We start from the raw sequence: 26,976 nt of genomic DNA, 5'->3' as shown, positions 1-26,976 counted from the left end.
GTAATGGTAATGCTAATGGTAATGGTTTTATTTCATATGAACATGCATCAGATTACAATTGAGTGCATCCCATAATCAGTTCACAGTTCCACATGTCCAAAAGTAGGAAGAAGCAAAGCTTATTAAATCCTACCCCTCCATCTGGTACTTTTACAATCAGTAACTGTTACATTTGTTCACTTCCTGCTTTCCTAATATAGTTTAAGTTTATTTATTTTATTTTATTTTTTAATTTTTTGTCACGCTCTGAAGTACCAGGTTATATGACCATGCAATGACATAATGGGTACCATAGTAACTGTCAATATAGTGATATGTATAGCACATCATGACTGGTTCAAGACTCTTCATCCTTGTATTTAGCAAACATCAACTGCTTGTATTGTTTCTTGAATTGGCTCATCGTTGTGCATTGTTTGAGGGTCTTACTCAATCCATTCCATAGTTTGATTCCACATACTGAAATGCTCTCTCTATAGTGCTACTACCTTGCTATGCGAGAGACGACAGACGAGGAAAACACACATATACACATGGCAATATACTGAGGCCGGCAAAATGAACGAGTTAATTTTCATTGATTGTGTCATTATTCATTCATTCATTTTCTACCGCTTATCCTCACGAGGGGCGCTGGAGCCTATCCCAGCTGTCTTCAGGCGAGAGGCGGGGTACACCCTGGACTGGTCGCCAGCCAATCACAGGGCACATATAGACAAACAACCATTCACACTCACATTCATACCTATGGACAATTTGGAGTCGCAAAAATTAACCTAGCATGTTTTTGGAAAACATTAGAAAACCCATGCATGCACGGGGAGAACATGCAAAATCCACATGGAGATGGAAGAGGGTGGAATTGAACTCGGGTCTCCTAGCTGTGAGGCCTGCGTTCTAACCACTCACACACCGTGCAGCCTATTGTGTGATTAATTAATTAATTATTATTGCCTCAGTACCCACGATGTAATATGAGTTTTCTTTCACTCCTACCTTTATCATAAGACTCTACTGTGCTAAGGGGTTAGCATACATGGTTCTTTCTGGTCGGATTACTAAATTATGTATTCAATAACTACAGTCGTGGTATTTCTCCATAACGTGACAGTTACTTTACCTTTATCATAAGACTCTACTGTGCTAAGGGGTTAGCATACATGGTTCTTTGCCTATGGGGGTTGTTGTGTCTGGTCGGATTACTAAATTATGTATTCAATAACTGCAGTAGTGGTATTTCTCCCTAACATGACAGTTACTTTGCTGATACTTGACTGATACTGTACACGCATGCTCCCAAACGCCGACTCTCAGCTGTTTGATTGAATTAGCATAAAGTGAGCCGCCACCTCCAACTTATTGGAGAGCATGGAGAATAATGATACCACAGGGGGAGGGGGAGATACACACGCCACTCAGGAAATATCCTCACAGGGATACAGTTTTAATTTGACATCCCTGGACAGAACCCGTCTGGAGCTCCTCCCACACACACACACACACACACACATACACGACCTGTGCAGGTTGATTTCCCCAGGCTTTAACTGTGACGTCTCAATCTGTTTTCTGCCGTATTAACATCAGGGCTGAAAACTAGCCGCCAACCAGGCCGTGTTGTGCAGGATGTATCTCATACTCGTCCACCGGGGGGATTTGCTGCTCATTTGACATCTTTCATTGTACAATGTAATCCTATAAAATGTGGCCCTGCAAGGTGGAGGGCCGGGCGGGGGGCAGTGCATGCGTGCATGTGTGCAAATGTCATTGCGGCAGGAGGACGCCGACCCCCACTGCTAGTGACATTTTTACTGGAGAAATGTCACCCCTATGTGCATGTGTGTATTTGATGAGGTCGTGCTGAGATCTGATAGATCTTTATAACAGAAGCTTGTTATGTTGGAAATACAACAACGTAGAATATCGCTCTTCATCTCGCTCTTTTGCCAATTTCCTCTCCATATCCCAGCGGTAGGGCCTTATCACCATGACACTGCTTATACGGGAAATTTGAGAATTAGCACGAGAAAACCAACATTGACTCTAAATGTGATTGTGCTGCACTTTATGTCTTATCAGGAACAAGGAGGGCTGACCACAACAGCAACTAAGGATGCACTTCGCCAACAGCAATCTGGTAAATGTAATGGTTTAGTAGATTTTGAACAAAGTACTTCACATCACTTTCACAATATAACATGCCCAAGAACAAGTAGGAAGAAGGAGAGACTTTTTAATTCTATACCTTTCACTTCCATAGTTCAGTATGTGCCAGTGAGGGGGTGAAGGTGTTCTATGGTGTTAGGAACAGGAACATGGTAGGACGGATGGTGGTAGATTTCATATGAAGTGGAAATGGTCGTGACTATGACGTGACTATCACGAAAATGGATATATCGATAATTATGAGCCCTCGATAAATTGACATAAGCGTATGCACATCTGCTCCATCTTTCTGTGATACACTGGTTGGATGGGAAGAGGGTTCACTCTGCTTCATTCATTTATTATCTACCGCTTATTCCTCACAAGGGTCGCGGGGGTGCTGGAGCCTATCCGAGCTTTCTGCGGGCGAGAGGCGGGATACACCCTGGACTGGTCGCCAGCCAATCACAGGGCACATATAGACAAACAACCATTCACACTCACATTCATACCTATGGACAATTTGGAGTCGCCAATTAACCTAGCATGTTTTTGGAATGTGGGAGGAAACCGGAGTACCCGGAGAAAACCCACGCATGCACGGGGAGAACACGCAAACTGGTCTCCGAGCTGTGAGGTCTGCGCGCTAACCACTCGACCGCCGTGCCGCCCATGGCTATTCCAATCATTAATAATAGAAGGCAAATAAGTAATGCTTGTTTCAGAGGTGATGTCTCACTCCTCTAGGTCTCCGTCCCACATAAGACAACTGTTGTTTGATTTCTTCCTCTATACCCATTCGCTTTCCTACACAGACACGCTCCGACGCACAGTCAGTCAGCCTGACAATGTGCAGGAGGGGGTGCCACTAAAAACTCATTACATGGACAATCGATATTGCACACACTTTAGAAGCATGAAGCCCCCCCCCCCCACCTCATACACATCTACACACATTTCATCAACCACGGGCACGGGTGACAGATGACTTTTGTCAGGCTGAGATGTGTTACCATGGTAACCATTAGGCATATTTTCGGTATGGCGGGACAAGGGTTACACACACATCAGAGAAAATCATCCAGTGATGGTCAACATTTTGAAATATTTGTGATACAGTGACTTGAACTCAAAATCGCTTAAGTTTCTTATAAATCACAATGAAAGCAAATACATTTGTGGATCAAACTTCGTCCATACAACAAAAAAGTGTACTGTATAAGGGCAATGAATGTCGCCCAAAGACGGCATCAAGCATCGATGGGAACCGTTTCGGACATTATGATTCTCACGGAATATGGTGGCCAATTCATATATCCAGCTAACGTAATGCTGTGTACCTGACGTTAATGCTAGCTTTAGCTACAATTAACAAGACTAGACTATCTGCACGGTGGGAGTGGTTAGCGCACAGTCCTTACAGCTAAGCGACGCGAGTTCAATTCCACCCTCTGTGTGGAGTTTGCATGTTCTCCCTGTGCATGGGTGGGTTTTGACTTATTTCTCAAAATAAAATACAATATATATGATATTTCACTTACCTTTCCGAGACCAGGTGTGTCTTTGATCTTATTGGCTGCACGGAGAAGGCAGGGCGGAGCTGGGGGTGGGGCGATCAAAAGGGCGGAGCTAAAATTAGTTGGGAAAAGATGGGAGTCGCACGTTGGTGAGGATGTTGTCACAGGCACCGGCACTGTGGCGGCCTTCAGCTTCTTCTTCTTAGATGTTAAATTCAGTTTTTGTGCGGCTCTGACAGAAAAGCAGAAGAGAGGAAGAAAGTTATTAATTATACCAAAACATAATAATTGATAGAAAACAAAATGTATATATATTTGTGCTGTATCTATTGCTAATTCAGATGCTCTTTCTTTGTTCCATTCATTCATTCATTTTCTACCGCTTAGTGGTGGGGGTGCTGGAGCCTATTCCAGCTGTCAACCCGGAGAAAACCCATGCATGCATGGGGAGAACATGCAAACTCCACACAGAGATGGAAGAGTGTGGAATCAAACTCTGGTATCCTAGCTGTGAGGCCTGCACACTAACCACTCATTCACCGTGCAGCCATCTTTGTTCCATTGTTTTAAATATTTTAATGGACACTGAACACACAGGCAGAGTAAAACATTGCAATAATTAGTAAATGAAATTACATGAACATTATTGTAGAAAAATGAAGCGCTTACGTCGTCTAAATCCTGCAGTTGTCCATGTTCAGATATATTAGAGCGAGACAGAAGACCCGCTGCCCTCATGAACACTCGGTCAAAGAGCTATATTCTCACACCATTGGCTTTCAATTAAGTGCAGCAGGTTACAGAGATGAAAGCGAGGTAGGGGGTCGGGGGGGTTGGCTCGAGTGAGAGACTGTGGAGATGGCGAGGCTGGAGTGCAAAAAGGAAGAGTCATGTGGACTGGAATCATAATGGTGCAGAATTATAGAATAGAATCACGATCTATTTTAGCAACCTATCATACTGGTGGACCAGCCAGGAATTCCCAGTCTGTGTCAAGATGTGTGCTAATGTTGCTTCTTAAACTTCACATTAATTACTGATAAGTGCAAGATGAATTTCAGACGCCCGAAAGAGACCAAAAGGTGAAGTACTGGGCAGATTTATAGATGCAGTCACAGAAAAACACAACTAATTGGCAGGGTTTCATGACAAGTGTCATGGGATTTGGATGAGTGGATTTTTCCCCGCCCCAATCTTAGTCTAAAGTGAGGGGCACTTGTTTTCTATCCATCATCACCTCCTCTGTCACCCTCCATCCATATATGTCCTCCATTGTCTTTGTTCATTCCTCCACTCATCTCCAGCCTTGACGTGTTCTGCCGTCACGTTCCGGCTTCAGTCCGTGGCATAATCAGCCCACCAGATCTTCCCCTGCATTTTAAATCCTTTCTCCTCAATTATTTTTTATCCTCTTGCACCGCTCTTCCTTTCACCTCCCCATGCTGCCTTTCTCACCCAACCAGTCCACACAATATATTCAACTACATTCCCAATTTGGATTTATAATAACATTCAGTCAATAACCAAAAAAAACAATTAACAAGACTAGACTGATACATCACAGCGTATCATATCAATCCACCTGTCATTTTGAAGGTGTGTTTGGGTTTGCTAAGGAAGATGATGCTCTGCTTCACAATGTCACAGCACATGTTGGAATCCATATTTCCACTCAATGACCCGTAGTTCCGCGGTGTCAGCAGCACTCATGCAGTCCATGATGCGTGATACTACCACCACCATGTTTGATGCCCGTATAGGTAAGATAGAATTATCTTGCTCCTCATTTGTGTTGCCGGCTACGTAGACAATAAAGGCTATGTGTTTTCAGTGGATAGTAAATGTATAGTCCAGGGGTCTCAAACTCAATTTACTTGGGGGCCACTGGAGCTAGGGTCTGTGTGAGACAAAACACGACTATAGTCACATTTATACTCTTTTTATTTACAACATATTGCGCAACTGCAGGGTCTTGAGACACATGCTAAATCGCAAACTAGAGATCTAGCGACCTAAACGGTAGCCTTCAAGTTATTTCCTTTAAACTTAAAAAAGCCAAAAACTTACCACTTCCACATGGATAGGGAGGATAACTATTAACAGTTATTTAACCTTTAACATGAACATTAATCAAACGTAATAATTTTTTCTGGGTACATGATACCATACCATCCATATCAAACTTGCGCGGGCCGCACTAACATTAAACTTTGATATCAAGGCGGGGGCCTCAAACTAGTCTCCTGCGGGCCACATTTGGCCCACGGGCCGCGTGTTTGAGACCCCTGGTATAGTCCTATACAAGCTGTACATTGACTACTCCAAAGTAGAATTTCTATAGTCTTGCCCCTTGAAGAGATGCACAAGACACTGGTTAGCTGTTATTTGGGTAACTAATTCCTTATTTTACATACTGGGTGTTGTCACGGTAACAGTAATGACATGCAGTTAGGGAACAAATGTCACTCTCTGGTAAAACGGTAGGATAAAAAAGAGCCTCCCACGTAACTAATAGCCGTCCTCTATCCAAAATAACACCACTTTTCCAATTCTGCAATTCACTTGGGACCAATTCATTTACTCTGGTACTCACACATACACACACACACATACACACACACACACACATACACACACATACACACCACATATCACAAATCCCCAAAGATCCAATCGGCAGAGCATGCCAAACGAAAAAAATCCTGCACTGATAGAAACTCCCTTCCCCCTTGTGTAGGAGAACACACACACACCTAGCAAATACAGCTTGTCTCCATCCTTTAGCCCGCCGTCCCTAGAGAGCCACTGCAGGACGACAAGTGGGGGGGTGCACCACCGTATGAGAGTGACATATTCACAGAGCAATTGTCACTAATGAAAGATATTAGTCATACACACATTAGCAAGAACAGGAAGGTCAGTGTGGAGCCAGGAGGATTGGAGGCAGGAGTTTCAGGATGGCTCGGAAAAAAGAGAAATGAAAGAAGTAGGGGCATAGGCATTGAACGGGGGGAAATGGACACAGGGATTTTAGCGCATGTGAGTGTGTGTCTAATAGGAGTGTCTGCATGCAATCCACGTGTGAGAGTAAATAGCATGGCAGCCGTGGGATTTAGCGGTCGGGCATGGCTGCATCCAACATAAACCTATACATACAGTCAGCAAAGTGGACAATAGTTTTGTCTTGGCAATTAGTCTCATCTCACACACACACACACACACACACACACACACACACACACACACAGGTGTCGGATGTGTGAAGGTCACATTTGGAACAAAGGGATCATTTTGTCCCTTTAGATGTCTTTAAGAGGACACGTCACAAGCTATCCAATCCAATTACCCAAAAAGAAAGATAGGAGTGACACCTGCAGCACTAACAATATGTTCTTTCACTTTTGGGGGCTTGAGAAGCAGTCCAAAGACAGCTGGAATGTCAGCCAAATCCGTGTTTGTTGGTGTAAAATGGCCTTGCCGCCTCACTGGTCAAAGGTCACAGAAGAAAAAACCTCCCAAAACAGCATGATCACACGTGTTTGTGTGAGTTAGACGAGAGTAGACCTAGTTGATGTTTGCTAAATACAAGGATGAAGAGTCTTGAACCAGTCATGATGTGCTATACATATCACTATATTGACACTTACTATGGTACCCATTATGTCATTGGATGGTCATATCACCTCATACTTTGGTACGTGACAAACATTAAAAAACTTCAAATTTGAGCAAACTTTACAGGAAAACCAGTACAGTGGCACCACAGTATTTCGGTTTACATTGAAAATGTACGCAAAAAAAGTCTTGAACCAGTCATGATGTGCTATATATATCACTATATTGACACTTACTATGGTACCCATTATGTCATTGTATGGTCATATCACCTCGTACTTTGGTACGTGACAAAAAAAAACAAAAAAAAAAACTTAAACTATATTAGGAAAGCAGGAAGTGAACAAATGTAAGAGTTACTGATTGTAAAAGTACCAGATGGAGTGGTAGGATTTAATAAGCTTTGCTTCTTCCTACTCCTTTTAGACAAGTGGAACTGTGAACTGATTATGGGATGCACTCAATTGTAATCTGATGCATGTTCAAATGAAATAAAACCATTACCATTACTTTTACTATACAGGCTGGCCATGCATTAACATTGCAATGCACACACATCGAGCATCGTCATTGGAATTTAAGAATTAGCAAGGAAAGAGGAGGGATTTGAAACAAGAAAGAGTGACCTTTGAATCCATGTTTTGAAGTATAAAACTGTTAGTACTGCTATGTGAATTTCAACAGCGCCTCAGCTACTTTTGACACAAAGATAGCCTTTGATAGCATCAATTATTTATGGTTCATTTTCAGCTTCCCATCCATAGTCATCAATAATTTATCCACAACGGCCATGTCATTTTGGCCTCGTGTCTGTAGATGTGGTAGCTACATCTTTACAAGGGTAGGCTTAAATAAGCTCTGCTTCTTCCTACTTCTTTTTGGGGAAGACATGCCAAACCACCGAACAATTCAATTTAGATCCACTTCAGTTGGTGTGTTCAGTCCAGGTAGATGTCAACAGTAGGCGCGTCAAGATCGTGCGGGATTAAAATGTGATATAATGACTTGTAGACACTAGGCCTGGGATGATAATTAATTAATTAACTGCAGACTCCAAATTGTCCATAGGTATGAATGTGAGTGTGAATGGTTGTTTGTCTATATGTGCCCTGTGATGTACACAGGGTGTACACCGCCTCTCACCCGAAGACAGCTGGGATAGGCTCCAGCACCCCCGCAACCCTCGTGAGGATATGCGGTAGAAAATTAATTAATTAGTTAATTAATTACTTACACAATAAATGAAAATTAACTTGATCATTTTGCCGGCTTCAATAGATTGCCATGTGCATATGTTTCTGTTTACCTAGAAAATGAATACAGCATTTTACTCTGACAATCAGTAACCCAATAAAAATTAACCTCGCACCCATTTTGGGTTCCAAGTGTAAGTCTAACCCTTGTTTTTTGACAAAACTCCAGATATTCAAGCACATGTTCAACGGTGACCAAGTACATCTTACCTGGCAAAGAAAGAGGCAGCAGTGGAGCTGGTGGTCTGTGCCGTGGTGGTGGTGGTGGTGGTGGTCGCCAGACTGTGTGAAGGTGAGTTTGTGTGTGAAGGTGAGTTTGTGTTGTAGCGGTTCAGGGCAGCCTCGCTCAAACCTTCCCTGGACGCCTCCGTGACCATCTGAGATATCTGATCAAAAGACAGAAAGAGAAGGAAGCTATTAAGAATGATCCATGATGAGTTTTATTGACTTGTGTTTTGATGTTTGGATGGAAAACTGGATGTGACACCAACCACAACAGTACTAGAGAAACTGCACTGAAAACAACAAAGACTCCATGTGAGGGGTTCCAATTAGTATACTACTCTTCTTATCCCCTTCCACTATACATTTAAGATTCCCTGTAAAGTAGGATGAACAGTTCAGTTTGGTTCATATCAGTGAAAGTCTCTTTCAGTGTATTTACAAAAGGAATAACTACATCAATGTACTCATTTCCTTCACTTTTAGGCCCTTCTTGGCTCCACTTACAGTACGCTATTGATCTAGGCCCCAAAGAACGGGAAACTCTGGTCTGTAGGACTTTTAGTAAAACTTCACAACTGAAATAAATTTACTCCTGCAAAGCCATTTACCTAAATTGTCCATAGGTATGAATGTGATTATGAATGGTTGTTTGTCTATATGTGCCCTGTGATTGGCTGGTGACCAGTCCAGGGTGTACCCCGCCTCTCGCCTGAAGTGAGCTGGGATAGGCTCCAGCATACCCCTGCGGCAATTGTGAGGATAAGCTGCTAAAGTGAACCATTCTCGTTTTTAAATACATATAGAAAAAGTCAAATATAATCTTTTCATAACAAACCTTTAGCTATGCTAAAATCCCCGGCTAATAACAAAAGAACAAAATATGAAGGAGTGCCTGGTTTAAGAGGACATTTTAAAATGTCAGCAACTCCAAAATACTTTAAATTAAACATGGAGATACAGTGCAAATCAAGTCGATATCGATATCAACGATATGGTTGGTATTGAGATTGTAATTATTGATATTTTACAAGTATCAATATATATCACCCAGCTCTAATGTTTATTCTGATGTTTCCTTGACAACTCGGTGCTAAAGAGGCGAAGTCATCCGCTGCGTCACACAGCAGACAAAGGACAAGGAGAGATGGCAAAGACACAATAAATCTCTACAGATTATAATTCAATAGCTTCCAAATCATGAGTTTATCAACAACTGCTGAAGGAAGATAGAATAAGTATGTGTACGTATGAGAAGAGAAAGAGGGTAGTGAGCCATTACTGAGACACATATGGATTATTGATTATAGTTCTTTATGTTCTTCCACTGCTCCAATAAAAGACCTAATAGCTTACCTTAAAGTAATTCTGCAAGCACGCGCACGTATGTATGTAAGTATGCTTTTGTGTAGCTTTGCGGCTGTGTATTGTAGTCCGCGGCTGTGTGTGTGCGTGTGTGCATATTTACTGCTAAAGGGTTCACAGGGTCCACCCATGCAGCAGCCTGCTGCCTTGATAAATCACCGATACTAAATGAGATGCCTGTATAGTTTATACCACACTCCTCTTTGCAATGACGCCCATTTCCCAGATCCTAACTGAGCTCTCCAGTGCTGCATTATTAAAGCTGTGGTGACCGCTTACAACACAGGTCCACTAGGCTATTTGGAAAGCCTGCGCATTGTGCACATTGCGTATTCTTTTCATCAAAGATCATTATACCATATAACCATATATCCTCTAATAATGCACTGTCTGCTCTAGATGGAATTAGTCACTAAGTGCATTCTGGCAATTGCAACTTTCTTTGCATCCATTATGGGTTATTGTGTAGCTGTGATCAATCAGAAAAGTAGCGATTGGGGGTAACTGTTAGTTAGCAAATAACTACATGGTCAACTGGTGATGATGTCATAGATGGGCGACAGAGCTGAGCTGGGGGGGCAATCATTTCTAGTTTCGGCGTTCATTTTGAGTATGCTAACATTTTGCACAACCGCAAGTGGATAATAACACAACTAACCGGGACATGTACTTGAACCGAGGCAACATTTTTGGTAATGGTTTTATTTCAGTTGAACATGCATCAGATTACAATTGAGTGCATCCCATAATCAGTTCACAGTTCTACATGTCCAAAAGGAGTAGGAAGAAGCAAAGCTTATTAAATCCTACCCCTCCATCTGGTACTTTGACAATCAGTAACTGTTACATTTGTTCACTTCCTGCTTTCCTAATATAGTTGAAGTTTTTTTTTGTTTGTTTGTTGTTTTTGTCACGTACCGAAGTACGAGGTGATATGACCATACAATGACAGAATGGGCACCATAGTAACTGTCAATATAGTACATATATATATAGTATAGTATATAGCACATCATGACTGGTTCAAGACTCTTTTTTTTGCGTACATTTTCAATGTAAACCGAAATACTGTGGTGCCACTGTACTGGTTTTCCTGTAAAGTTTGCTCAGATTTGAAATGGTTCGTATGACCGTTTTCCAAGTGGTCCAACGTTTAGCATCGGCAATACCAATGTGCAATTGAAAACCACCTAAATGATAAACAGAAAACAAAACATGCCGTAATCAAGACAGCGGTCTTGCTCTACTCTCTTGTAAAAAAAAAAAAAAAAAAAAAACCTAAAAGTTTTCTAATCCGTTTTATTACGATCCAAAGTCTATTTCCCAAACGTTCACCTCCCTCATCTGTCTCTCTTAGATGTATTATATTCTTCCATCTGTTTCCAACCACAGGCCACACTAGTGTCAAACAACAGATTGTGGTCTGAAGTTTTGTACCGGTATAAGGATGAAGAGCAATAGTGTGTGTGTGTGTGTGTGTGTGTGTGTGTGTGTGTGTGTGTGTGTGTGTGTGTGTGTGTATGTGTGTGGTCTGGTTTGCTTTTATCAGGGGGAAAACACATGCAATCTATTAAACAATCTAACGTCTTTACTGCAGTGGAGTAGAAGCAGAGAGACAGTACGGAGGAAGGTGCATTGAAAAATAAGTGGGATAACCAAACGGGATGTTTGTTGTACATTGGAGGTGTACCAGAAATTTTAATAGTTCCGGAGGTGAATTACTACCTGTAGGAACCCCCGAGCACTACAAGGTCTTCCCAAAAAAGGCAACAGTGAGATTAGTCATACTTTATTGTACTATTACTATACACTGACCATATTTTTTTTTATTAATCTTCTCCCAAAAATCAGTGAAAGTCCTCATCATCTGCAATTTCGCCATCAAACATGCTGGGTTCCCTCTCACCATTGTCAGGTGGCCGTTCAGCAATGATGCTGGCTTTCGCCAAAGCTTGGATAACAGTTAAAGTTAGCGGCCTCCGTGTTCACAACATATGTGCTGTACGTATTGCATAATGTCCTCTTAAAAGCGGACATTTGAAAAAAGATAAATCGCCGTTTATTATCATTATATTATTATATATACACATTATATTCCTATAAAGTTGAATTGGCAGCTAGCAACAAGTCTTCCTAAGCACTTGGGAGTGTGACCAACCACAGCGGACAGGGTGTGCTTGCAGGCGGCCATGGGTGGATTAAATTAATACGAACCGTTTTCAAAGAAATACAGCTGGGATAGGTGCAGATTCTGGAAGATCTAAACAGCTTTCTGTGCTGTAATAGGGCCCCTTTTAAAAATATTGAAATTCTACAGCATTTTTGAGTAAACTTTGAGTGTCTTTCTTAAACTTTGAATATCTCATTGCTGGGCCGACTGTCCAGGTTTTCGGTAATCAAAATATGGTCACCTTAGTAAGATATCGTGTCTAGAAATACACTAATACAACAAGAGTGGTGTCCTGGCTGGTACAACAATATTATCATGGCAGGGAAATAGGTTGTCATAGCAATAACCTATTTTATAAAACATTATATTTCCCTTATGATAAGTTAGTGTACCACCCCAATAATTTTTTAAGTTGGTAAAGTTATTTCATACATTTCGACATACACGTCCTTAAACCTTCTTATTCCTAACTTTAGATTCTGACACCTGGAAGACTGATATTAGTCAGTGAGGAATATGCCTTATTGTTATGTTCCCTCCTGCCTTGTTAGAAATCCATCATGTACTATATCTTCCTCTACTACTCTCCACTATTGTACCTTTTCCTCATATTCCACTCTAAAAACCATCTTTCGATCATCTCTTGGGCAGCCCCTCCCCTCCCCCCCTTTAGCTTCCCGTCTCTCATGGGTGAGTCTAAACACGGGTGATTTATTATTCTGCTCTATTTCTCCTCTGCCACCAACCCACCATTACTGTCAAAATTTACAGCAAGAAACATTGACATAGCACACCTCCCAGCAGCAGAGACACAATCTCTGACAAAGACGTGCGCACTTGCAGGAAACACATGCTTACTGAATGGACTGGATAAAAAACATCGTACACGCACCGGATGCTTCATTAGGTAAACCTGCACAATCTAATGAGATAAGAACTGTGTGGAAAATTATGACTTTAAGGTAATACTGTTTAAATTAAAAATGAAATGCTGAACGTTTGTGGGCGGATTTAAGAGCTAAAATAGTAATACAAAAATATGCTTTCTGACTGTATTGTTTTAAATACTTAAATACTTATTATAGATAAAAACTTATTTCCATCTGCAATTAAATACGATTAATTGTGAGTTAACTATGAAAAAAATGTGATTAATTGTGATCAAATATTTTAATTGATTGACAGCCCTAATATATATATATATATGTACCGTATTTCCTGGACTATAAGTCGCACAAGGCCAAAAATGCATAATTAGGTAGAAAAAAAACATACATAAGTCGCACTGGAGTTTGTGGGTAATTTATTTTAACTACTTGACTAAAACAGACATTACGTCCTCTTGGAAGGCAATTTCTAACATGAATAAAAGAATAGAGAACAGGCTGAATAGGTGTAAGATATGCTAACACAATGGTTATTCAGCTACACTAAAAATAAACATGAAAAGAATAAGTGTCCAGTGTTTATGTAATATAAACTGTTTTTTCATTTATAAGTCGCTCTGGAGTAGAAAATATAGCAGAGCAGAAAATATGGTATATTCACGATTGTTGACAGCTTTGGCTCGGCCCGTGTCAAAATAATCTCATTGAAAATCCTGCACTGAATAGCAACTGGACATCTATTGAATGCTGCAGCAGCAATGATATAATTAATATGAAGCAGACAAAGTTTGAGGAAGACAAGATAAATAGGCATAAGAAATAAGTGAAGTGAGAAAGCCAGCGTGTGAGAGAAAGAGAGAGAGAGAGTGTGTGTGTGTGTAAAACAAGATGGTACCGGGGGTGTTTGACATAGAGTCCCTAGAGTTCTAATTATCACGGTATGAATTATTACATCTGTAGAACACGTTTGCATGTCCACACTCACACGCACGCGCACGTGCACACACTCACCTCAGGATCTCCCCTGTAGTCTCTCTACCATACTACCTCTGTAGCACTCATCACTGCAGGCATTCTCCCCTTCTTCCTCCTCCTCCTCCCTTGCCTATTCCTGTTCCCTCTCTTCCTGTCTCCTCTAAAACGCTTTTGCCTCTTTACAGCAAAAAACTTTAAATAGCGGTTCTTATAAGGTGTTCAGGCTCCCTGTTCCAATACAGCACACCATAATATTGTATTATAATGTCAGTTTTGGATATGAATGACATGAAATGTACCTCTTAATATTGTTATATTGTGTACTTAAAGGGGAACTGCATTTTGACCATCATTCACAATGTGAAATGCATTTCAGCGTGAGAAAATAAGTTAATATAAGCCAGCTAACAATGGACGTCATGGTGAAGTACCTATTTTGACGCTAAAACCCCTTGCACACAAAAAAAAACCCTCAAGAAAACTCCAACAGTGTACCATTTGCATAATGGATTTCTATATAAACCAAGCTAACATGAAAAACTGTAATTATCTGGTGGGCTAACACAACGCCTCGCTAGCTGCTAGTCTCAGCGTCACTCACAGACAGGAGAGTGGATACCTATCTTTCAATTTCGCTACCAAGACTAAACAAGATGCTCGTTTACTGTCAGCATTTTTTACCTAAAGACTGTAGCACACGTCTTGTGCTGGAAGACACAGCCATCTCAATGAGAGCGGACATTGTAAGTGTTGTCGCTGTATCTATGCTGCTGTTGTTGACAGAAGTAGCGTAAGCTATATGAGCGACGTGAAATCAATGTGCCGAGGAAAGACGTTTGGGTCTTGTTTTAAATGGATTAAGAGAAGACACTTCTAACGGATGACAAACACGTTATCCTCTCTTGTCAGTTAATGAGTTCCTACTGCAGCAGTTAAGTAATCCTCGATGCAAACACATTAGCCGTTGTTCTTCTTCACTTGCATGTCATACCTAAGTATTCAAGTTAAATGACCTTAACTACTATTAGCACTGACTGCAATCCTCTGAAACTGATGGAACGGATGTAGGTCGAATTGACGCCTTGAGTGCCCTATAATCAGCAGGCGTGTGGTTTACAACCGGGTCCAAAAACATGGCTGTAGACAACCTCCTGATGTATGTGCATTTCAAGCGTCATGCATCAGCTTTATCTACATCTGCATTGCTTTGAGATGTTGGTTGTGCTCCTCAGCAGTTGGTGTGATACTAATGCTGTACTGGGGCGGCACAACGGTCTAGTGGTTAGCGTGGAGATCTCACAGTTTGGAGACCAGGGTTCAATTCCACCCTCGGCCATCTCTGCATGTTCTCCCCGTGCATGCATGGGTTTTCCCCGGGTACTCCGGTTTCCTCCCACATTCCAAAAACATGCTAGGCTAATTGGCGACTTCAAATTGTCCATAGGTATGAATGTGAGTGTGAATGGTTGTTTGTCTATATGGCACTGACACCTTGAGTGCCCTATATGTGCCCTGTGATTGGCTGGCCACCAGTCCAGGGTGTACCCCACCTCTCACCCGAAGCTGGGATAGGCTCCAGCAACCCCCGCGACCCTCGTGAGGAAAAGCGGTTGAATGGTTGAATCTTCCACTTCAACAACTAAAGTCCCTCAGGATCCACCCTTACATAAGCATTGGTAGTTAAAGGCCTTCTCTAAAATAAATGCCTGTATTCCTGACCACTATTTGAGAAAATGGAAATGCAAAATCAGCCTACCTGGTATGGATAGAGTGTGACTCCGCCATTAGTTCTACTTAGCTGCTGTAGACCTGATGTGTTGTTGCTACTGTTTGCACTGTTATTCCCAGAACTGTTCACTGCACTCACTTGAGCCACAGCTGCTTTTCCAGAGCCGGGTGACCCGTTCCGTCTTTCCACCCCACCTCCAAGCCCCAGCGAGCTGGGTTTGGACCCGAGTCTGATCCCTGCAGTATGAGTCTGTTGGCTTGTAGGACTCCCGTGACTTGTCGCAGATGGTCCGTGATTGGGGCTGGGAGTCGGGGTCTGGCCTGGACTCGGAGAAGGCGACGGGGACGAGGAGCGAGAAGGGTGCGATATGGCAGAAGCAGCAACTGAGGAGGAAGAAGACGGTAGGAACGGGGACGGCCACTCCCGTGTGCCGGATGCTCCTAAAGGTCCCTGGGAGGTGTAGCGTCCAAAGAGGGCAGGAGGGGACGAGGAGGGAGACAAGTCCCACTGGTCCAGGGTGAGTACCATGCGCACAGCTTCCTGTTTGAGCTGAGTGAGGTGAGTAGCGCACACATCGCAGCGACTGTCACGTTCATTCCATGCCCGCCGGGAACTGTTGGGGACCTGCAGCTTATCATGGAGGAGGAGGGGGAAGGACGGGTCCTGGGGGAGGAAGAGAGGAACAAAGAGTTTAGGCTTGGTTGTCGGGATGCAAAACAACACTTTTTTTTCATTCAAATTTAGCCTCATATCATATCCCAGCTGTCTTTGGGTGAGAGGCGGGGTACACCCTGGACTAGTCGCCAGCCAATCACAGGGCACATATAGACAAACAACCATTCACACTCACATTCTTACCGATGGACAATTTGGAGTCGGCAATTAACCTAGCATGTTTTTGGAATGTGGGAGGAAACCGAAGTACCCGGAAAAAAACCCATGCATGCACGAGGAGAACATCCAAACTCCACACAAAGATGGCAGAAGGTGGAATTGAACCCTGGTTACAGTGTTGTCTTGCTAAATCACAGTTTACATTTCACGGATTTGCTGCTTCCGGCCTTTTTTTAAGTGCAATTTAGCATTTTATGTTAAACAGCGTATGAATGTGCATTGTGTTCTACATGCTTGTGGTGTATTAGAGCACTCTATTGGTGCTCTGTTGTATTTACTGTATGTATTCTTTATTGACTGTGTAAATAAAATGTATTTAAAATTTGAACCCTGGACTGGTCACCAGCCAATCACAGGGCACATATAGACAAACAACCATTCACACTCACATTCATACCTATGGACAATTTGGAGTCGCCAATTAACCTAGCATGTTTTTGGAATGTGGGAGGAAACCGGAGTACCCGGATAAAACCGAGGAGAACATGCAAACTCCACACAGAGATGGCCGACGGTGGAATCGAACTTGTGTCTTCGAGCTGTGTGGCCTGCACGCTAACCACTCGACCTCTGTACAGCCGTCTATGAAAATCTGGATGCTTAAATTGTGTGTACAGCATAATTGGAGCCATTCTCATTCTTCCTCTAAATGTCAGAATTAACAAGCTAACAGCCTACACGGGAGCCAAGGCTTTCTCATGGGGGTTTTATTAAGTTCGTACTAAAAATGTGCTCTAATTACTAGAAAACAGACCTATTTGGGGGGCTGATGCATGTGCATGAAACTTAGTTAACAAAAAAGTCAAAAGTAAATGTAATATAATGACACTTTTTTGTGAAATTCCTAGTACTAAAAACCTTGTGAAGTGATTTATTTAGTTTTAATAGTCTCTAAATTGCCATGAAAAGCCCTCTATAAATATAGTTTAAGAGTAATATCCCCATTTTAAAAAGTCAGCCTTTACACAAGGCTACAGAAACTGCTGGTGTGGTAAAAAAAAATGAGCTAATCGAGTGCGTGTGTGTAACATATGCAGTCGGTGGCATCAGCTTGTTGGATGACTGTAATTAGCTTGCAGCTTTCTAAGCAGACCACCTGCATTTTCAACACTGAAACCACGTTAGGCCTGATAAGCCATGCAAAAGCTCCACACTTCAATGTGTTAACGGAACTTTTAGCATCACTTATAGCATCACTTGTTGCTGCAAACTAAATAGCCCGAACATGTCAGTGCTTCATCATCATAGAAGAAGAGCTCAGCAGGGAGACAATTAATCAAAGTGATGTGCCTCACTTGAAGCCGGATCAATAAGTGACGGATTGAGATTCACTTCTATGCACGTGTGTCAGCATCTTGTCAAGAGTGGTATAATCTGCACAGATCACGGAACATCAATCAAAGAGATGGATGATGAAACAGTAAAGCAAGCAGAAAAACCCAAGACAAGGTCATCCATCCATTGTCGGGGGATATGCTGGAACCCAGCTGACTTTGGGCGAAATGCATGTTTTCCCCGTGCATGGTTTTCTCCGGGTACTCCGGTTTCCTCCCACATTCCAAAAACATGCTAGGTTAATTGGCGACTCCAAATTGTCCATAGGTATGAATGTGAGTGTGAATGGTTGTTTGTCTATATGTGTCCTGTGATTGGCTGGCGAGCAGTCAAGGGTGTACCCCTGAAAGCTGGGATAGGCTCCAGCACCCCCTGCAACCGTCGTGAGGATAAGCGGTAGAAAATGAATGAATTAATAATTAGATTCCACTGTGTTTCATTGCACTTTTCTTTTCTTAGATAATAATAACTTTAAATTATCAAATAATGTCCCTTATCCTGCGCAGACCTCACAGCTAGAAGCCCAGGGTTCAATTCCACCCTCGGCCATCTCTGTGTGGAGTTTGCATGTTCTCCCCGTGCATGCATGGGTTTTCTCCGGGTACTCCGGTTTCCTCCCACATTTCAAAAACATGCTAGGTTAATTGGCGACTCCAAATTGTCCATAGGCATGAATGTGAGTGTGAATGGTTGTTTGTCTATATGTGCACTGTGATTGGCTGGCGACCAGTCCAGGGTGTACCCCGCCTCTCGCCCAAAGACAGCTGGGATAGGCTCCAGCACCCCCCGCAACCCTCGTGAGGATAAGCGGTAGAAAATGAATGAATGAATGTCCCTTATCCTATAAAAAGTTATACAATCATTCTTCAATGGTACCTTGGCCGAACTGCTTTAGCAACCAATTTTCCTATATTTTACAGTCAGTTATCAGTACGTCTTTCCAGACTGCCGCTCCAAATCTGCATCCTTCACCATCTCGAGTGTGAGACTGTTTATGTTCTTTCCTATGCGGACTAACTCCTGGTGGCCTTTTAATACGTCAACGTGAAACACAGTCTGACACAAACACACAAGTATGCCTCTATTAATATACGGCCTGATACATTTCCTCGATCAATACACCTCCTGTGCGTGCACACAAAGCAACATTTCATCTGATAGTAAAAATGTAGTCTCTCAACCTGAGCGCGGCTTGTGTCAACAAACCACAGGTACACACACACACACAAGATGTGTGTTGAGATAAAAAGTAGCTTGTTACGTTTCGGGTTGAGAGGCATGACGTCTGTACAGACAAGTATCCAAACATCAACATAATCCTGACTGGCATGAAACAACCACATGCGCTCATCCAGCATCCACTTGCAGCTACAGCTGAGTGGAACACTGCATGTTTGGTACACTGGAATTGGTCCTTTTTCAGGGGCGTAAAACCTCATGCTAGCATACATGTAATACAATATCCTCTTTTTTATTTATTTTTATAACCACTAGACAAATGATCAATGAATTACACAGTCACCTTAAAGTTGTGCTGCGTGAGAAATTTCATTCATTCATTCATTTTCTACCACTTATCCTCATGAGGGTCGCGGGGGTGCCCGAGCCTATCCCAGCTGTCTTCGGGCGAGAGGCCTGGTACACCCTGGACTGTGTCACAAACCACAGGTACTGTGGTCGCCAGCCAATCACAGGGCACATATAGACAAACAACCATTCACACTCACATTCATACCTATGGACAATTTGGAGTCGCCAATTAACCTAGCATGTTTTTGGAATGTGGGAGGAAACCGGAGTACCCGGAGAACACCCACGCATGCACGGGGAGAACATGCAAACTGGCCAAGGGTGGGATTGAACTCAGGTCTCCTAGCTGTGATGTCTGCACGCTAACCACTCAACCTCTGTGCAGCTGAGAAATTTCAAGTCAGTTAAATTTATAGGATGAAAATAATTGCAACGCGGTACTTATGACTGTATTGTCTTATTGCTAAAATAACCGATCTAAAGGTTACTCTACGCTACTGTGTATGCTTTATTTTCCTCATTGTCCTTCCATCTGCCTTTAGTAATATTACACAAAATACAAAATACTCTGAAATGCTTTTGTGATTTAATTACTGTAAACAAGGCCAAAAATACCAAACTCTATTCCCGTTTTTCCCTAATTGTGAGGAATTTTCAGTTTGTCAGATGCTTGTCAAACATTTGGTGAAAAAGGCACATTTAATCGCTTTTGACTTCTTTCCCTCGCTTTAGTCTGCCTGTTACACACACGTACGCAAACACACACACAAAGACTAGACAGGCGACTGAAGATTGGAGCAATAAAGCAATAAAGTGGACACGGTGTTCAGTCCTTGAGACGAGGGCCTTATTGTACCAAATTAGCAGAGATTTGGGGAGCAGCCAAGCTCCCTCATTGAAAAGATGAAAAGAAGAGCTGTGATTTCAAAAAAAGGGGGGGAGGCATGTTTGCCCAAATAAAGATACATTGTAGAGATTTTCTCTTAATACCTTCGCTTATGAATTTCCATATCTCTCCGCCCACTCACATCCTATTGAGTCACTTTGAGCCTATCTTTTTAAACAGCAGTAACTTTTTAGGTTTCGCCTCCATTCCACTACGGTCCAAATACCATCGTTAGCCTACTATTATGTTATAAAATGTCTTCACTTAAAGGAATGTTATTTTCCAAGAATATATTTAAAAATGGGCGGCACGGCGGTCGAGTGGTTAGGGCGCAGACCTCACAGCTAGAAGACCAGGGTTCAATTCCACCCTTGGCCATCTCTGTGTGGAGTTTGCATGTTCTCCCCGTGCATGCGTGGGTTTTTCCTCCCACATTCCAAAAACATGCTAGGTTAATTGGCGACTCCAAATTGTACATTGGTATGAATGTGAGTATGAATGGTTGTTTGTCTATATGTGCCCTGTGATTGGCTGGCGACCAGTCCAGGGTGTACCCCGCCTCTCGCCCAAAGACAGCTGGGATAGGCTCCAGCACCCCCGCGACCCTCGTGAGGAAAAGCGGTAGAAAGTGAATGAATGAATATTTAAAAATGTTTATCAGCCTCGTTACCAGTATTAACAAGGCAGTGACTATAGATAAGAATATGAGTGCGCTGCCTGTTCCCTTCATCCCTAGTCGGTATTGTAGGCATCTCGTTGCCTTCTGACTTCATCAGTATTCCAAGAAAGACGCAGTCTCAGCACCAAGATGGCTGAGATGTGTGTGTGATTCATTTCCTCCGACAAGGACGGACAAACACGGTGCATGCAGGACATGAGAGAGTGACACAAAGAATGTTGTGAGACGGAGACGCCGTCCGGGCTGACGATCACTGACCTTTGCAACTCTTTTGCTGACAATGTGGCTGTGTGTGTGTGCGCATGTGTGTGTTTGTTGTCATGAGGGGACACTATTACTGACATTTGATGGGAGACGTCAAGTCCACCGCTTGATACCCTCAATATTTTTTCTGCAAGTGTGCACACTGAATGTACATCGTTGGAGTGCATGGGCTGTCAATCAAAACAAGACCCTACACATACAACACACAGCGACCTTCAATATGGCCTTGAGCAGGTGTACAAAGAACCACTCCAGCTGCTTCTACTTCTATCACATCAAAATAGAATAAACTTTTCTAATAGAATGCACTCTTATGTTGTTCAGTGACTTCTACATGGTCATGGAAGGACTAAGGATTGAACCAGCAACCTGCAGATTTATCGCCATTTTTAATTAATTAGTTAATCCATTGATAATAATAATAATCACTGTTTTGCAGTTGACTATGGCCTATTGCATGTGGAAGTGGTACATTTTTGGCTGCTTATTCTTTCCTTCATCCTCACTCAGTTTCATACAAATGCTTACCTCGAATTCACACCAGATGCGTAATGTTGTACGGACATAGCAGCACGTCATATGCTTTCAAGTTGCTTTAGATAGACTTCAATTTTTGATGCGTTTACCCATAAATTCAGCAGCATACTACATAGTATAGGGAGAAACACCGGAAAACAGCTATTGGTGTCAAAATAAACTTCAAAGACAATTTGTTATTTAACCAGAGCTCATTGCAACAGAGACGATGGATGACAATCAATTAATCTTTTATATGACCCAAAACACAATTTATACAAGGACAACGTATGAAAAGAAAAGGCATCAACAACTTTAGATATTGATGGTAAATTACACAGAATCACATATCCTTTTGTTTTGCCAGTTATATATATATATTAAATGTCCTAACTTTTACCCCTTCACATAACCACATATTGCTTTATTAGTACACTGCAAATTATCTTTTCTGATATGTCTTCTAATTTGTTATTCTGTTAAAGCTAAGATGGTTTCATTGTTTTTTTTATGTCCCAATATTAGGTGGGTAACTTATTGTATGATGGATAAAGTTGCAAAAGTTTTCCTCCATGAGTTTGCTTGTTTCAAGAGGGTCTCAAAATGGTTAATTGGATTTGTGTGTCTAGCTATGTCATAAGGTGTGATGTTTATAATAGAAGTGTGTGTACAGCCCTCCTACATTAAGTTTCGCTTGTCTTTTCTTCTTTTCACCTCAAAGAAAGAATGTAAGATGGAAATTCTAATTTATAAAGTGAACAGCATGAATGTGTGTGTGTGTGTGTGTGTGTGTTGGGGTGTGTTTGTGTGTGTGTGTATGTAATCAGTTCCAGAAGAGCGACCATGGAAAGCAAACCTCTCAGTCTCCCTTCCAATACCTATTTAGCTCCCTTCATCTACTTGCTCTCATATGCTGTATAAAATTCACACATGAAGCCGCATTCCCAGCAGGTCTGGGATCAGTGAATTGATGCGGAAGAGACACAGACGGTCCCCTGCACACGCATGCATGACAGAAGGCAGGAGAATGAAGTCACGCTAAAGGGATGAACTGGGAGTAGAAATGGAAACAGACAGAAAAGAGTGTGAAAATGCTATAAATTTCATCTGTGCTAGTCCATATATTTAATATGATATCATGATGGAGAATGACAGTGTGTTTATGTGCGTCCCTGTGAAGGATGGAGTGTGCAGTCTACAGTACGTGGAGAATCAAGGTCAATGACACCAGTTATAAATGGCTTCAGATGCACATGAAACACATGGGTGCGCACACACGCACACACACACACACCCAAAGCACATTCTCGCCTTTTGTCTGTCTCTTTTGTCATCTTTTACCATGAAAGAAACCAAATTTAATGTTTTAACCACTAAATGTTTTGGATAGTAATTGTTTTCAATTGTACTCATTAACAAACAACTGGATCACGATAAGTGTGGAAGTGGTACATTTTTGACTTATGTAAAAGTGGCTATATGGGTGTTATTTCATGTCCAGAGAGCACCAATGATGTTAAGGTCCATATTTAGAAGGTCGGAAACTGGTTTTCTATGCTCTAATTAGGAAAACACTTAGTGGAAATACTCTTAGCGATAAATGAATGACTACATTATATCTCTTTTTCATTACCATCAGTAACTCTCTTTACTGATTTGCTGAGATAGATCAAATGGTTCTTCTACCTTTCAGTGAAGCCCGTGGTGTCCATCTAGATGTGAACAAAGTGAACAAATGTTGTTCCTTGAAATATGAACGGCTATAGACAAAACTGTGGAAGACAATTATAAGAAAAAGTGTAATCTGTGAGGAACCACACCAAATCCGCTTGGCAAATAATCTGGGCAACAATTCCAAGAATAACAATCTTGCCAGAAGCTGCAGTGGTCAGTGGCCAAGCACAATGGAACACAGCATTTGACGATATAATGAACCCGGTAAAATAATTAGTTCATTTTCATGTATTGTGTGATTAATTAATTAACTTACTGTCCCAGTTTTGCCCACGAGACAGTTTTGTACTTGTCAGATTTTAATCTTGCAAGACCTTGTGACACTATTCTAGATTTTTTTTTTTAAGTCTCTGTGATTAATTAAAATTAATTACAAGTTAATTATGGACAACATGCGAATAATTGCGCTTAAATACAGCATAAAATCTATAGATGTATTATCAATGTAGTATTTAGTTTTTATGTAGTATCAAAAATAAGAACTGATCTACATTTACTTCATGAAATATGTTTCCAACCCCTTCTATTCCTCTTCAAAAATAAGAACAGATCTACTAATTTATACTCACTGCTCATTAATAACGAGCTCCATCATGAGAAGACGCTAGCTTTGGTTTTATGGACTCCACGGTGCTCCCTAGCCTCTAACCCAAGCCACTGGTCCAGATTCCCCTGGGTCCGGTGTCGCATCTACACACAGCATCTCGATATTACAACAAGAAAGCTGCAGTCATGTTTGAGTTGCCATAGCAATGGGAAAATTAATTAGCATGCAAAGCTAACTAGCTGCAGGGGAATGTAAATAACCCGCTGCATTCTCTTTCACTTCAGATGGTTGCTGTGTTAGCGTTGCCATGTTCGCATTTTGGATTTTTGCAGACCACATGTTGCTCCTATTTGATTATTTTGGTCATCTCAACTTGCCTTCAAACATCAACTTAACTAAAGAGCAGTGTGAAGCTAATTACAGTTTGCTCGTTATAACAAGACCAAAACCTTCAGAAGGCAGCATGGCGGACATCTGACAGACTGCAAAATGTGTGATGTGGATCCAGACTCGGCCTATAAATCACTGGAAGTGTTTTCTACAATGCATCAACGTCCTCAAAAACACACACGCACCACCCGCACCTTTGCCAGCTCTTGAATTATGAGGGCTGTCTGGTCATTCGTAATGCATGCACGTCCTTCCTCGGTCCAACAGCACTGCAAGCTCCATTTCTGGTTTTGATGCGTCATCAAAGATGGTTGACTTGTCTTTAAATGGCTGTGGGCAAAAAGCAGGGTCGACTGGATGGTCTTCAGAGAGCCTTTTGAAGCACCTCTGAAGATGGCTGATGACGGGCTCGGCCCTGCAGAGGCTGCATTCACGCAATGATTGACAGCCATAATGAAACTATATTAGGGATTAACCTGGGTGAAGTGCCTACCACAAAACTGGGTTGAGCACATTCACATGCTTGTGCAAATATAGGATGGCATGACCAGTGAGTGTTTGTAGTGGGATGACCTCTGTCTCAGTCAGTGCAAAATACTGAAAACAGATGCGCCATGAAGGAAGATCACATCATCTCTTCGTAGCGGTGCCTGACTTTAATTAACTCTCTCTTCATTCCCATCTGTAGGCTTTGACCACCAACAGTCACGATGACCATAAATGATCCCAAACAGTGTGTGAGGCCTCTCTAATAAGCTATAAGGTAAGTGATGTGTCGGATTACTCCGGTTTCCTCCCACATTCCAAAAACATGCTAGGTTAATTGGCGACTCCAAATTGTCCATAGGTATGAATGTGAGTGTGAATGGTTGTTTGTCTATATGTGCCTTGTGATTGGCTGGCAACCAGTCCAGGGTTCAGAGGGTTCAAATTTAAAGTACATTTTATTTACACAGTCAATAAAGAATACATACAGAATATACAACAGAGCACCAATAGAGTGCTCTAATACACCACAAGGATGTAGAACACAATGCACATTCATACGCTGTTTAACATAAAATGCTGAATTGCACTTTAAAAAAGGCCGGAAGCAGTCGAGTGGTTAGCGCGCAGACCTCACAGCCAGGAGACAAGGGTTCAATTCCACCCTTGGCCATCTCTGTGTGGAGTTTGCATGTTCTCCCTGTGCATGTGTGGGTTTTCTCCGGGTACTCCGGTTTCCTCCCACATTCCAAAAAAATGCTAGGTTAATTGGCGACTCCAAATTGTCCATAGGTATGAATGTGAGTGTGAATGGTCGTTTGTCTATATGTGCCCTGTGGTTTACCCCGCCTATCCCCCGAAAACAGCTGGGATAGGCTCCAGCACCCCCGCGACCCTCGTGAGGAAAAGCGGTAGAAAATGAATGAATGAATGTGCTTGTTAGAGGGCTGCATGGTGGAAAATGTGTTTAGCACACAGGCCTCACAGCTAGGAGACCTGAGTTCAATTCCACTCTGTGCCATCTCGTACTCCGATTTCCTCCCACATTCCAAAAACATGCTAGGTTAATGTGGACCATGCTAGGACCAGTCCAGGGTGTACCCTGCCTCTCGCCCAAAGACAACTGGGATAGGCTCCAGCACCCCCGTGAGGATAAGCAGTAGAAAATGAATGAATGTGGTTGTCAGAGCTCAAGCTGCATTTTGCCGTATTGTGAGACTTTGTGTGCGGTGCTTCAGTAGTGTCAGAGTTACACAACTGGGTCTGCTAAATGTTTCACCACTGCATGCGGTAGACCCAAAGGGAAAACTTTCTACTTAAACACTACTTCTATTGTTTTATTACTGCAGTTTAGCGCCAATTATTGCCCTCCATCTTTTTATTTACATATTCCCCTTGAGCCCCCCATTCTTGCACCACACACCCTCCTTGTTTCCCTCTGCTCTCTCTCTTTCTTTCTCTTTCCTTACCTCTCTCTGACAATGATGAATTGTTTGTCGGATCAGGTAATCTATCTTGCCACGTCCCACACCTGAACACACAGCTGCACTACCTCCTCTACTTTCTTCCTTTCTCTTTCTCCTACAGAGATGTTGCTCCTTGTGGTATCCTTCCACCCAAGGTTAGTGAGAGAGGCTAAAGATCTTCCTGACAGCTAAGAAATAGAGGATTTTTAAAAATACCTTCTACCAGTTATTATTTCATTGATATTGAAAACATGAAAAACTTGAAAAACCTGAACATGAAAAAGAGGTGTTGTGTTATATTCAGGTCAATATGGGACTACAGTCATTTACCGAGGGTTAATTGGTTCTCAACCTGACCCTGATGAATGAAT

General features: G+C 42.1%; 1 protein-coding gene and 1 long non-coding RNA gene across 10 annotated transcripts in view; one reads left to right on the top strand and one right to left on the bottom strand.

Moving 5' to 3' along the window:
- Positions 1-26,976, bottom strand: part of kif26ba (kinesin family member 26Ba) — a 68,153-nt gene that overhangs the window by 25,944 nt on the left and 15,233 nt on the right. The window contains exons 3-5 of the mRNA XM_058089312.1: positions 15,906-16,541; positions 8,741-8,916; positions 3,687-3,894 (exon numbers count right to left, since the gene is read on the bottom strand). Of these exons, the coding sequence (XP_057945295.1) occupies positions 3,687-3,894; positions 8,741-8,916; positions 15,906-16,541 (1,020 nt within the window). The remainder of the gene's footprint in view (positions 1-3,686; positions 3,895-8,740; positions 8,917-15,905; positions 16,542-26,976) is intronic.
- Positions 1-26,976, top strand: part of LOC131139585 (uncharacterized) — a 63,241-nt gene that overhangs the window by 23,122 nt on the left and 13,143 nt on the right. For all 9 annotated transcript variants that reach the window (XR_009132268.1, XR_009132267.1, XR_009132271.1 and 6 more), the window contains 3 exons: positions 2,080-2,137; positions 8,700-8,822; positions 25,342-25,416. This is a non-coding gene — a long non-coding RNA (uncharacterized LOC131139585). The remainder of the gene's footprint in view (positions 1-2,079; positions 2,138-8,699; positions 8,823-25,341; positions 25,417-26,976) is intronic.

The sequence above is a fragment of the Doryrhamphus excisus genome, chromosome 12 (assembly GCF_030265055.1).
Source record: "Doryrhamphus excisus isolate RoL2022-K1 chromosome 12, RoL_Dexc_1.0, whole genome shotgun sequence".
NCBI classification, from domain to species: domain Eukaryota; kingdom Metazoa; phylum Chordata; class Actinopteri; order Syngnathiformes; family Syngnathidae; genus Doryrhamphus; species Doryrhamphus excisus.
Note: the sequence above shows the minus strand (reverse complement) of the source record. Positions and strands in the feature narration are given on the sequence as shown.